Below are 15,073 nucleotides of genomic sequence, written 5' to 3' on the forward strand. Positions count from 1 at the left end.
GCATAGCTGCATAAATGGAGGAGAAGAAGAAAAAAATACGTTAAAACTTTTTCCCTTTTGGCAAGTAAATAAACAGTTGGGAACTATTGTAATGTAATAGTAGAAACTAATTGTGATGAAATTTAAATAATTTTGGAATATAAGTTTCTGCAACCAGGACAATTTTGGATCATGGAAACACATAAAAAATCGGCTAAGTACTTCTAAGTAAACTTCTAAAATTGTCTTCGAAGTTTAGTTAAATAATTTTTAGTTCTTCCCATTTCATTAACATCTGTGCCCCATGTTGGGCGCCATTATTAACAATATAGCAAGTACTAACTAAGTTGCCTATCCGATATGTCTATGTCTGAAGATATTTGTCATTATTTAAAATGATAATGCCCCACGTTGGGCGCCATAATTTATAATACGGCAATTGATCACCGACTTTGTTCCATGACTGTATTTCAAAGAAATAGCCTAAATCAGACTGATATTGCCCCACGTTGGGTGCTATTATTTCTAATGCAATAAATTAAATAGACGTGTTACAAGTTGGGCGTCATTATACGACTTTATCCGAAATGATCTGTCTGAAATGTACCAAATTAAATGGCAGTGTCACAAGTTGGGCGCCATTATACAACTTTATCCGATATGATCTGTCTGAAATGCAGCAAATTAAAGACTTTATCCGATATGCTCTGTCTGAAGATATTTGTCATTGTTTAAAATGATACTGCCCCACGTAGGGCGCCATAATTTATAAAACGGCAATTGATCACAGACTTTGTTCCATTACTGTATTTTAACGAAATAACCAAAGCTTTAAAAATTGCAAACAGATTCACAGGGCATCAAAAGGTTGCATTTCAACTTTATTCGGAATATATATACGGTCACCTTGTCTACGAAAGATTATTATTAGTAATCAATCGTTTCAGCCTAAACGCTTTGACAGATATTCAACAGCAAGAAGACATTAATAATCGTTTACGCGTCTTGTAAAGGTTGTGCCCTACGTTGGGCGCCATTATCGCTTTGACTCGCCTTCTCTCGCCCCTTCTTTATTTAGCAAATTTTTTGCATGTCTTCATTAAATAGAAATTTAAGAAATTATGAGTTTTTCTTCTAACTTCGATTACTACTAGAGTATTTTTTACAATTAATCTAGACCTAGTTAAGGTCAGGAATTTCCATTTAACAAACTCACATACAATTGATTCAATTTATTGATTGGAAATAACACACAATTTTCTTGTAAATTAAAGTAAATTAGGTTTCCCGCAATGCGTTTCAATGAAATAGTTATTTTTTTTTTCTTTTTGAAACATGACCATAAACTGCAAGTACAAATTCTTTAACTGGAAGTCATAAATCAATGGCTCATCAGCAACAACAGGTGGTTACATTTACAAAATTTCCCCCTTTCATGATGTTGTAACCACTGTACGTCCGTCCATTAACTACACACCTCTGAAAAGATCAGTAACAACAACAACTGGCAAAGGGTCACACCAAACCGCCAACAACATCGTTACCACCTATAGAGCAATGGCACCCTTTCGTTGTCTTTTCATTAAGTCGAGTCGAGTGGTTGCAATGAAAACAGAAAATGGAAAACAAAACAGAAACTCGACAAAATAAAGAACGGAGAAAAAGGGAAAATGGGAAAACAGGTATTGAAAACAAACGAGAAATTCCATGGTGTCGGCGGTGTTTAAAGAAGAGTTGAGAAAAAGGTTAAGTATCTTACATACGTCACAGCCAGCTAGTAGTCATGCCGAGAAGAATGTGGAAAAGATGGCGAGGAAAAAATATGGGTGAGGCAGACAAATGGACGTACGCAAAAGTGAGTCAATGTATTGAAATCTTGTGTGAGGCCGTGACTTAAGCTGCAGCACATAAATGCACCTATGGAAAATTTGAATTGAAGGTGAGCAAGAAGCCTATGCCATGAAGAAAAACAAAAGCTAAAAATAAAAACAAAACATAAAAATAAACATAAAGAACCTTTAGGTGAATAAGCAGGCAAGAACACAAAGACGACTAAGACTCGCTTGATGTCGCAAATGTGCGACGGCGCACAAACGGACGTGCCTTGTGAGACAGACGCACCCATTTTAATGAATTCTACAACTTGAATTCAGTCAACCAGGCAGTCGTCAGTTAACCACTTTTTTTCCTCCTCCACCTCCTCAGTACTATACAAATTGTTCGTCTGTTGTTGGTGTTGTTGTTGCAACCACATCCCGCCGTTACGAATTGAATTAACGTTCATTTTATTGAAGTTCCTTGGCTTTTCATTCAATGGTCTTGGAAAGAAAACAAAACAACAAACAAAGAGAAAAAATGCCTTCAAAAAAAGCCCAGTGACAATGAACGAAAAATCGGTTAGGGAGGACACAGCAACAACAACAAAAATCGATGTATTTAGTGTTGGCGGCAGAGAGTATTGCAACATTTTGAGGGGCGACAATCGACCAGACATTCGATGAGAAAGAAATTGTTGGTTTTCCAGTTAAGACCAAAGACCACTCAAGCATTACAAACAGGGCTTCCTACTACTACACCTCAATGGACAAGCGAACTATCCAAATTAGGGGTTGATTTTTGTTGTTTTCATTGTTGAAAGGATAATCGTCGTTGGCCATAGAGCTGACAAAGTAAATTTGAAGAATTCTCGTTTTTTATGTAATAATTCATGTCATTTAAGCCGGACATACGGACAGGTCTTTTGTGTTTGTCTGCAGTAAAGTGAAAATAAAAGGATATATGCGGGTCGGGTCCAAAACAAACAAAAAATAAAAGAAGTGAAACAAAACATTGTTGGCCGAAACCATTGTTGAGGTTTAAAGTCAGGCTCTCAGATTACCTGATTGGCGGTTTTCAATGAAAATAATATTTATTTTGTATTTGACAGTCGGTGAAATTGTCGTCTTTTTGGATTAATGCTATTGTTTTAAGAATGCAGGAATATTATCAAGATTGATGGAGAGAATTAATACAGGAGAAATAAATAAAGTAAGTACAGGTATTTGGGAGCTTGGAAACCTTTGGTTAGATTATTTGTTATAAGATTTAATGTCGAAGATACCTTATTCGAAAGTATTTATCGATTCACATATGGATTATTTTTGGTTACTACCTGCAAATGCGATCGAAACTCTTTTTCATATATAAATATACATTCTTGAAATCATTATGACTTTTAAAGATATAAAATACCAAATTATTATTTTTTATGTCGTGTCGAAAATAAACTGCAATAAAAATTCATATATAGCAGTTTTTTTTTTTCTTTAAAAGTGTGGTATAAGACAATATAAGACCTATATATCGGAAATACCAAAAACAAACAATCAAATTTAAATGCCGTCACCAAAATCTCGTAGGACATTCAAGATACATATAACATGTTAGATAGCTTAATAGGTATTCCTAAATGTAGATCTTAATATACAATTTTTAGCTCATTGAGAACCCAGGAAAACTTGTCAATTAATCATGAATTAAACATTCGTACTTAAATTCTTAAATTATCTTCGACGCTAATCAGACAACCTTAAATATATTTTTTAGTTATATATATTTGTATCTATTTAATATATGCGTCCCGCGTTGGGCGCCACTTTTAATAATGTAGAAACTTCTATCTAAACTGCTTAACCGATATTTTCTGATATTTGTCATTATTTACAATGCCCCACGCTGATCACAGATTTTGTTGCATGATTGTATTTCAACGAAATAAACTAAATCATATTGGTAGTACCCCACATTGGGCTCCATTATATGACCATTCAGATCGACATAAATGAAATTTTTCCAACAATTAGGTCATTTCTTTAAAAAGGAACCCAAAGTAACGAAAGTCAGTGCCCTATGTTGGGCGCCATTATTGCTAATAATATAATGTACTGAATAATGGCCAACATTTGGAATCTACAATCGAATAATGCACGAAATCGTCAAAAACCGACCGAGCGCAACCCCGTTCTGGTTTCAATCTTACTTCGTGTGGAAGATATTGTACTTAAAAAAGACAGGACTAAATCTAAATACTGTGAAGGGTTGGTATCTGCTCCATGCTGATGGCCGGCAACACTACAAACTATTCTATTTTAAAGGAGATTCTGTCCCGTAGCCGGTTCTGGAATCTGCCTATGGGGAGGTAGCCAATAAAACAAATTTTTCGAATGAATATTTAGTCAAAATTGAGACAAAAAAATGATGTTGAATGAGGAAACAAAAAGCTACCCATGGAAAAAATTCATATTTTTCTGAGAGGTGACCCTGAAGAAATTTTTACCATAGAAACTCCTTTTTATTCTGACAACAACAACTTGTTTTTAGGGGATGTGAATACTTCCCGAGATATGGGACTCCAAAGTCACGAAAATCCTTCTTTTTACTATTGAAGTAAATTTACCAAGCCTCGAAAAAAACACAAATTGAATACAATTAATTTACCTCCAATATCTATTGGCGTTTATATCCCAGACTAAAAGCCTAGGGCTGACGTCAGAGTGCAAGCGAGAAGCGATGCGATACTACATGCTATAATAGTTCATGCTACTTCAATGCTGTAGTATGTCAGAGTGAGTGCTATAGAGAGCAAAGCGTGTTGTTGGTTTATATCGCCTATTTCTGTTGTAAACTGGTGTTTATTGACTCAAGAAGGATTCCGACGAAGAATTTTTCATATCACAAAATATTTTCAAAGTAATTTTTTAAAGAAAATTCATGTAATGAACAAATATTTCTGCATCGATTTCCCTTATTTTTTCCAAATTATTTTATTATTATTTAATTAGATTTGGACTTGAGTCCACAAAAATCCCGACAGATTGGTCCACGCCATTAAAATTCGATATGATGCAAAAGAACGATGCCAAAAACCGATCAATAACGGTAAATAAAAATAATAAACAAAGAAACTCAAACAGAGCCAAAGCGAGCTCTTGCTATAAACCATTGCACAACACGCTTTATCGCTTGCACTCGCTTTGTCTCGCTTGTAGCGTAGCATCCACTCTGACAGCTTTTGCGCTATGCCATAAGAAAACACACGCAGAGGTTTATAGCGTCGTCTAGCGGCATATCATAGCATCGCTTCTCGCGCGCACTCTGACGTCAGCCTAGTACTGGTGGCGCTATCTCACAACCAAGTGAATTAAAACAAACCGTTCCCCCAAATACCCCTTAATCAAGTACTACACACTTTAAAAAGAACAACAAATTATACACATACCAACAATAACAAAAATATTTTCCGTTGTTGTTGTAGTTGTTGTCTTCTGTTTTATTTATCATCATTTCATTGGAATTATGAATATTTTGCTGTTGCTGCTACCTGGAATTCAAATGAACAACGACAGACAAGAACAACGGCAAGATTGTTTTAATAACAATAAAAAAATATTTTACCTGGATTGTGAATTAATGTTGTTGTTGCTGCTTTTCGTTTGGTGATCTATAAAATCTCGTGGTTGCTGTGTTTAGGCCGCCTTTGTTATGAGAATTGGGTTGATTACTGAAATCTTGTCACAGTCGTTGTTGTTGCACAGAGAAGAGCCACTTCACTTGATGAGAGTAAAGTAGAGAGAATGGTCAATTGTTGTTTAAAAAAATCACTAATAATTTCAACCTTTTTGTTTTTAGCACTTCTTTAAAAAAAATTTTAATATTTTTTTTCTTGTAAAACACTTCACTTTTCGCAATTTCCTTTTTTCTATTTTGCTTCTATGTTTTGTTTCTTGATTTTTTCTTCTTTTTCTTCAAACAAGTTGCGTTGTCGTCGTCGTGGTTGCTGTTGTTTTTATTCGAATCTCACATTGGAATCCACGATCTTTGTTGCTCTTTTGTTTTGTTCAACTCTCAACTCCGCTTTAGTTAGTCACACACTTGCTATCCTTGTCTGGCACACACAACGAAATATCAAATGAAAAATACGCACAGACACTCGTCGCACACACACATGCACACAACTTTGCCAAATAACAACCTGGGTTCGCTAACTTGGCCTGCGCAACGGCGCGCAGTTGTTACTGACTTCGGCTTTTGATGAAACTTTGTCGTCGTCGTCGCCCGCCTCAGTGCAAAGGTATGCGAAAATTTTTAGATTTTTCTTCTTCTTCTTCTTCGTTGTTGAATTAGATTGCAACTTCTTTTTTTCTTACTTTGGGGGGTTTTCTTACAATGAAATTGCACTTTAATTTCTTTTTATTTGATTTCGTTATTGCTATTTGTTGTTGTGTTGTGGTTTTCACTTTGTTGCTTGTTGGCTTTTGCTACTTCATTTGCATTTTGTTATTTTATTTATTTGTAAATTTTACAATGGTTAACAATAGAAATAAAATAAAAAACTACCAACAATTTTTCATTATTTTGTTGTTGTTGCTTCAATACACAAACGGACGCACACACGTTAACTCTTTTTTTTTTTTTTTGTTTCTTCTTTTTCTTTCGTAAAATTTATCCGTCGACGTTGTTTGCGCTTTCAACCGTTGGAAATATCTAAATGAGAATTTGTTAATTCGGTTTGTTGGCCCGCGAGAGTAATGGAAAAAAATGCTGCCAATCAACTATCTCTCTTGCTCTATTTCTTTCTCTCTCTCTCTCTCTCGCTGTATTAGCCGCAAATGAAAGGTATTTTGAATTGCAGTGATGCCAGTTTGGTTAGTGCATTCAAAGTACACGATCCCAGCATTGCCATATTGGGTAAATTAGAAAATTCTTGTAAATTGGGGAAAACAGGTGTGTAGAAATAAAGGAAATTTATAAAAATTCAATAATTTGAAATGAAGTAAAAGAAAAATAAAAAATGAATTAATTGCTACAATTTTATAATTTCAGGTGTAGCACCTTGAAATATTGGATAAACATATTATATAAGTTTACCGAATGGACTACTGCAAGATCTATTAATAAGATCACCTAGCTAGAGAAATTAAGCTGTTTTTCTCAAGTCTAATGTTAAATATTTTTTAAGAAAGGCCAATTGGATTTTTTATATATGTCTATATTTTGGATATTTTGGGAATTTGGGAATTTGAAATAAAATAGTCAATATTTATATAAATTCAGCATTAAAAATGAAATTACAACATCACTGTGAAAAGTATCCATCGGTATTATTTACAACCAAATAACTTTTGCTTATTTGTATAGCAATCGTGAGGAATTTAGACCATGGGACGCCACACAACGATTGTCCAAAGAAATTTAGTTCTTCACCATATGAACGGAAATACTCAATATGTATTACCCGATCTGCTGTCCAACAAAACATTTTGATGTTCACAAAACCGAGAATCGCATTTGAAACAAGCCGAAAACCAACGAGAAAAAATATTCAAAATAAAAGACGAATTGTGTTTGCTCCGACAAGTTGGGTTGGATGGACCAAATAAGGTATGGCGCAGCCCGTATAAAGCCATGGACCCTAGGCACACAATCCCAACCATAAAGCACGGAGGAGGCTCTGTAATGGTATGGGACAGTATGGACGAAGCTGGAGTATAAAATTTCGTTTTAATGAAGGAATTACGGAAAAGATGTATTTAAATAGTGCTGGAAAATTGGGATTGGGGACAACATTTCAATTTTATAGGGACATTGACCAAAAACACAAGACTCAGATCGTTAGAGAATTGATGCTTTATAATTGTCCAAATGTGATTCAAACACCACCTCAGACCCCGGATTTGCATCCTATAGAGAACTTATGGAGAATTTTAGAGAAAAATATTAGAAGCCATAACATCTCAAGCATACCAAGTCTTGAAAATATTTTTTACAAATATAATTGGGAAAATTTAGACATCTTAGACGGAAAACTTGGTAAAATCTATGCCGGCAAAGTTGAAAACTTTAAAAGATAACAAGGTATATCATACTAATTGTTAACCATTCAAAAAATCCGTTTGTAAAAAAATTATCTATCTTCAATATACAATTGAGTTTGCAATTGCTTTTGATTTTTGATTTGAATTTTTTATATTAAATTCACATAAATATTATTTATTTTATTGTATTAATTTTAAGTTAAGATATTCATTCATTAACGGCATTTTATTATAAAAAAAACACCAGTGGATTAATTTGACTGTTACTCACTGCATTTAAATGGTTCTGGTTATGTTTAAGAGCGAAATGGTCACCTTCAAGTTAATAATTGTACAGTACACAATTGCCATAACAATGGAGATGAAATCAACTAAACAAAGTTACCACTATACTCCGTTAGATGGCACCCACGTACCATAATTCTTAATAAATAACATAGTTAATAAATAAATAACATAGTTATTACTTAATAAAAATTTCATTATTAGGTGACATTTTCATATTCCAATGTTGTCTTGCATGTGCACTATTGGTTTAGTCCCTTTCCTTTGGCAGCATTACACAAAAAGTGCACTATTAATTAGCATTGGCAACACCGTCCACTCCTAATTGCTCCTTCCTTCAGTTCTAATTAGATTTCAGCACGGACGGTCGCGAATTTTGTTTGTTAATCGTATTTACGGAAATTAAAGGATATATAACATTTAATGACATAAAATAAGTGTGAATTATGGTATATTTATTATCGAGTAATAAAATAATTGCAAAATTAAATAGTTTTCTGAAGAAAATCATTAAATAAATAGTGTTTTTTTTTTGGCAAACCAATGACGCAGCTATTGTTGGCCTTTTCTATGCCGTGAAGCTCGTATGTGTGTGTAGTGAGAGAATGTTTTCGTTGCATTGTTGTTGATCATTCGGTTCGTTGTTGTTGCCCTTCATACCAATTCGGGTCGTTTTATGTCGTTTCTACATCGTTGCGTTGTTCCTAATTGCCTATTCCCTTAGTTCTAATTCGATTTCACATCGGACGGTCGCGAAATGTGTTCGTCAAACGTTTTATTGCAAAATTAAAGGAAATATAAATTGAAAAATTGTGAAAATAGTAAAATAAAGGGTATTAAATAGTTTATAATAATTATTATTGATAATAATTAAAGTGTTTCCTATGAAATCTCTGCATAATTTGTGTTTCTTTTTTGGCAATGCAGTGACACTGCAATTGTTGGCCTTTTCTTTGCCATTAAGCTCGTATGTGTGTGTAATAAAAGAATGAATGATTTGAATTGTTGTTGTTTAGTGCGTTTCCGTAATCTTCTTTCGGTAATTTGTCGTTGTTGTTGCGTTTCATTGCAATTCGGTTCGTTTAATATTGTGTTTGATTGTCGGTCGGTCAAGTGTCAAAGAGTATGCTGGTGGTTTTTTGGAGAGCATAGAGGGGAGTCTCATTTGGGTGTACTTTTAACTCTCATTTACTTTTGTGATTGTTTTTTGGGACATCAACTGTGTGCGCAGATATCAGTGTTGTGATGGATGGGTAAGTTTTTTTTTTTTTACAAAATATGTAATTTAGTGCCTAATTAAGTTAACGTTTACATTGACGCTATCTGATTATTTGGTAATTTATTTTACGATTAACCCTTTGTGGCCCAATGTTGCCCACAGGCAACAAAATGTTTTAGAGCCTATATTTAATATGCAGCTAGTAAATATATATTATTTGTATTTCATATGTCAAGACCTGACTATGGACGACACACATCAAAAGAAAAATCGAAAAAATCCCAAATTTTGGTAAAGTTATGAGCTTTTCAATATTGAGAAGAGGGTAAATTTATGTACAGTACTAATTTGTGTATACAGTCCAAATTATTAAATCGCTTCGTAATCAAATTGTACGAATTCTGCCATCAGAATTATTTTTGATTCTTGTAAAAATGAATATAGAGAATAATTTAAAATGATTATTCAGTGATATTGGACTTTAATTTTTCCGAAAGAATATACTGTATCTCCCGAATGCAAGGATGTAGCGATGTCAAATTTTGTGCATATCCTATTTGGTATAGTTGCATTAAATCTATGAACAGAAATATTACGGAAAAAATTCGGGGCTCAAAGGGTTAATAAAAATGTTTAAATGAAATTATATTTAAAAAATTAACACAGCTGTGGAGATACATATAAATTGAATATTGAATGATACACAAAATATATGAACAAATTTATTATAATTTGCAAGGAATTGTCAATATTTTACTCTATTATTAAATCATATGTTAATTATTTATTATTGAAGTACTTATTGAAAAATAGAAAAAATATCTTGACATTTTTCATGATGTCTATTATGCGTTAATAAGGTTATTGAGAATATGTCTTCATTGTTTTGCAAGCATATGTGTAATGAATAATTTTTATAGGGTATCCCTTTGTGGCCCACAGGCAACAAAATGTTTGAGAACTTATATTTAATAGGAAGCTAAACATTATTTTTTTGGCTTTACATAAGTTAGGCCCTGGTACTGTAGGACACATATAAAAAGAAAAATCTAAGAAATCATAATTTTGGTTAACCATTTAAACCGATTTAATGCAACTATCCTGAATAGGATTTGCACAAAATTTGACATCGCTACATCCTTGGATTCGGGTGATACACTACATTCTTACGGTTTAAATTAAGGTTCAATATCAAGAAAACCAAATACAAAGTCGAATTTAAAAATTATTCGCTATACAAGAATCAATAATAATTCAGATGACAGAATTCGTACAATACGAATACGAAGCGATTACTGCACACAAATTCACCCTGTACACAAATTTACCCTCTTCTCTATATTGAAAAGCTCATAACTTTACCAAAATTTTTGGATTTTTCTTTTGATATGTGTCGTCCATAATCAGGTCTTGATATATGAAATCCAAATAATACATATATACTAGCTGTACATTAAATATAAGCTATAAAACATTTGGTTGCCTGTGGGCAACATTGGGCCACAAAGGGTTAAATTATGCGTATTTCAATGTACAGTTGATGCCAAAAAATATGTACAGTACCGATTTGTGTATACAATGCAAATTATTTAATCGTTTAGTATTCGAATTGTACCTTAGAATTATTTTTTGATTCTTGCAAAAAATAACCTTAAGAATAATTAAAAGTGATTTCTTCGTCGATATTGTAAGGGTATAACGATGTCAAATTGTGTTTATAACCTAGCCTATTTAGGATAGTTGCATTAAATATACGTTAAGCAAATAGCAAATGGTCACGGAAAAAATAGGGGCTCAAGGGTTCAAAAGTCTCATTTAAACAAAAAAGCTGTAGTAATATATATTGGCACTTCTCATTGGGTAGCAAATCGTTCTTAATAAAAAATGTCAGTATCGGCCCTGACTAATAATTTGCATTATTTGGTAATTTCAATCATGTCTCCAAACCACTTGGCTTTTATGAAAATAGTCACCATCAAGTTAACTATTGTACAGTACACGAACGTCATAAAATCGACTAAACAAACTACTACTACACTCCGTTAGATGGCACCATCGTACAGCATTTATGTTTGCTACTATTTCTCGCACAGTATTTTATTAATAAAATTTGCATTTAAAAATTGAAATAAAAATTTGAAAAAAATCACAAAGTTGACTTTTCAAGATCGACTTTTGATTTTCTTCATAAATAGTTTGTTTATTATCACAAAGCCCAAATTGTCCAAAATTTACACATTCCAGAACTTTATTTTATCTGTTGACAACAATTAATATAAAAAATCAAGTTTTTGTCAGTTTTGCATTTGTCGGTAAAATTCGAAAATCGTTTTTAAAAACACGTTTGACAAAACCGAAAGGTCCAAAAGTCGACTTTTTATCCATTGGCAAAAATGTAAAAGTCTAAAAATAGACTTATTTGTCATAGGCAAATTTTGAAAAGTCACGCTCGACTGTGTATCCCTATTTTGGACCCATGTTTCTTTGGACAAAATACGTTTCAAACATTTTGGAGTCGATTTACGATAACTCTCAAATGGAGTAACCGATTTCATCCAAACTTTGCATATCGTAATATTTTTTTTAAACTTAGTTCATGTTCGAAGAAGGGAAATATCGGTCCACTCCTTTTGGTAAAACTTTGCACAGCCTATTCTATTTATCAAACCTAGATCAAGTCCGAAAATGGGACCCATGGGTCCAGTCCTTCTGATTTGCAGTATTTATTAATCCAATATCAGGCGAAGAAATGTCCGATTTGAACATGGGTCCCAAGACACATTTATCAAAAAATTGTCATTGTTTGTTTAAGTCCCTTTTAGGTTCTGATACGAAGTTTAGTTCTCTGGAAAAATTTACAAAGTATATTACTTTATATATTCTATCTAGTTTAAGGGCACAAATCAACAAAACAAAATTAATGCCACTTAACAATAATTTTGAAACAAATCAAACCAAAACCTTTAAATATCTCAATATAAGAAAAAATTGACTTAACTCACTTTCAAAATAAACGACTCATATGCCAAGCACCATATTATGATGTTCAGCAGTGTAAGTGTATTGAAAATATATGATATGTCTGTTTATTAGATTACTACTCGAATTCCAACTACATTCACTTATTCTGATGCATGCTTTTCAATAAAACAGATGTATCTTTAAAATAAAATTTTCGTTCAAAAAAAGAAAATATATATTGAAAATATATAACATGTAGCTACGCCACTGATCAGTAGGGGAGGTAGTTCGGAATTTCATCACTGGCTAAGAGTACTTGACAATGATAAGAGGTAATAATTTGTTTTTCATTGTTTGAATAGTAGATGATAATTCAATATAATAAATATATTATGTGAGGTAAAGGTAAACTAAAGAAGCCCTTACAGCAGGTGAGAAATTCTGATATAAGGGACCATGAAATATGGGTCTTTGAGAGAAGCAACATTTTATTTAACAAATATTTTTGAAGATTTAACAAAGGATCGATTATGAATTCATTATGTGTTAAATAGCAAACAAAGCTTTGAAGCGTTGATTTTTCTACATCTTACGGAGCTTTAAGCATGGACTTCTTTTATTTTTAATATTTTTCAATACACAATTAAATTTTTAAGCTTTTATTTTTGAACAATTATTTTTATACGGTTTTTTATCGAAGGAAATCTTTGAGACGTCTATCCTTATGAAGCCTTTAAAGTTATTTCCTTTGGATGCATTTAAATTTTTTTCCTTAGTAGACCTTTAAAGTTTCTCGTTGTATGTCCATTAAAACGAGCTTCTATCTAAACACGATCTGGATTTCACTGGATTTTTTCTTTGATCAATATATCTAGATGTCCTCTATACTATCCCGACAATAGGGTATGCATTGCCGCACACTCGATATTCGTCGTTATCTTAATTGAAATAAATAGAAGCGCCACGCTAGATTACTGCTCAATTGTTTAGTTATTGTAGTTCGAAATAGTTGTAAACTGAGTGCACAGAAACAATGAGCGGCGCAACGGAACAAATCGAACGGCCGGACTGGTTAAGCGACAGCTACGTGGTAAAAATATTAAAACGATATTTAAATGAAAATGAATTAAAATTGCAAAATTTGCAAGTGCGACCCGCAACAGCCAAAGGAGAAAGTTTCTCGAGTGTTATAAATCGTGTTCGGGCCTTGTATACGACACCTCTTAGCGAAAATCCTTGTGAAATAACTTTCCTGTATAAGACGACATTTGAAAATGACGGATTTTTGGCCAGTGTTTTGGAACAATACGATGTCTTAAATACGGAAATGCAAATGTATGAAAAGGTGTTGCCACAAATGCAAAAATCCCTGTGGGATATTGGAGATGAGGATCGGTTGTTTGCCAGGACCCTATATGTGGATTATTCAAAGAAGACAATTTTCTTTGAAGATTTGTCAGTGAAACACTTTGTTATGGCCAATCGTTTGGTGGGTTTGGATGAAGAACACATGCACTTGTGCTTGAGAAAATTGGCCAAATTCCATGCCTCTGCTGCGGTGTTAAATGAGAAATTGGGTGGCACCTTGGAAATATATCAAAGGGGAATATTCAATCGCCATGTTAATGCATTTGGTGGGTTCTTTGAAGCAGTCACTAAGGTGTGTGCTGAATTTTGTTCAACATGTCCGGAATTGGGAGATTATTACACAAAGAAATTATTACGTTTGGTACCTCATTTGGTGGAAAATACCACTAAATGTTATGATCCGAAAGAGGGCCATTTCTTAACTCTCAATCATGGTGATATATGGACAAATAATTTCATGATGCAGTATGCCAAGGAGGGGAAGAAGCTTAAAGATATTTTACTTATTGATTTCCAATATTGCAACTGGACATCACCGGCTGTGGATTTGCATTATTTGTTCAATACTTCATTGGCGGATGATTTACTTTTTCACAAGCAGGATTATCTTATAAAATATTATCATGAAGTTTTGTCGACAACATTGAGGAAATTAAAATATAAGCAACACATTCCCACCCTGCATGAATTGCAGATTCAACTACTGCAACGAGGATTTCTGGGTATGTTATAGGCTGAATGGGATTTTCTGAGGCAAAGTGAAATTATTATGATTTTATAATTTATTTTTACAGCTGTTGCAACTTTATTGGCGAATCTCCCATTGCTGACCAACGATCAAACAGAAGATGCCGATTTTGAATGCATTCTGCTGGACAATGAAAAATCTCGACGATTTCGCAAAGTTTTGTATGAAAATAAACGGGTGCAGAGTGTTGTAATGGTTATGTTGCCACACTTCGATCGTTTGGGATATTTAGATATGTTGGATTAAGCGTTTGTCATATTTATAAAAAATTTTGGAACTAGGCTAGAAAACAACTACGAAAAAGGACAATAAAAATGTAGACAATATTCGCAATTAGAAAAATAAAATCTTTAGTAAATATTCCAAATATGTATTTTAATTCGAGTCGCTTATATTGAACGTGTTTTAAATCCATTTTAGGTTCTGATACAAATCTGGGTTTCTAGAAAAGTTTTCAAAACATATTACGTTAAATATTATATTATGTTTAGGGGCACAAAGCCACAAACAAAATTAATACCACTTAATAATATCTTTGAAACAAATCAAACCCAAATCTCTAAATATCTCAATATGAGAAAACATGGATTTAAATCACCGTTACGATTTTCTAGACTTATTACACTAATTATAAATGATTTAAGATCAGCTCCACGTCCC

At 33.1% G+C, this 15,073-nt stretch overlaps 1 protein-coding gene across 1 annotated transcript in view; it reads left to right on the plus strand.

Annotated features, from left to right (window-relative positions):
- The window catches only part of LOC133328779 (uncharacterized), a 48,989-nt gene extending 34,330 nt beyond the window's left edge, over positions 1 to 14,659 (plus strand). The window contains exons 3-5 of the mRNA XM_061537324.1: positions 6,621 to 6,741; positions 13,446 to 14,387; positions 14,460 to 14,659. Coding sequence (XP_061393308.1) covers positions 6,621 to 6,741; positions 13,446 to 14,387; positions 14,460 to 14,659 — 1,263 coding nt within the window. The remainder of the gene's footprint in view (positions 1 to 6,620; positions 6,742 to 13,445; positions 14,388 to 14,459) is intronic.
- The last annotated feature ends 414 nt before the right edge of the window (positions 14,660 to 15,073 follow it).

The sequence above is a fragment of the Musca vetustissima genome, unplaced genomic scaffold, assembly GCF_032173495.1.
Source record: "Musca vetustissima isolate MV318-11 ecotype Yass unplaced genomic scaffold, APGP_CSIRO_Mvet_v1 utg12772, whole genome shotgun sequence".
In the NCBI taxonomy this organism is placed as follows: domain Eukaryota; kingdom Metazoa; phylum Arthropoda; class Insecta; order Diptera; family Muscidae; genus Musca; species Musca vetustissima.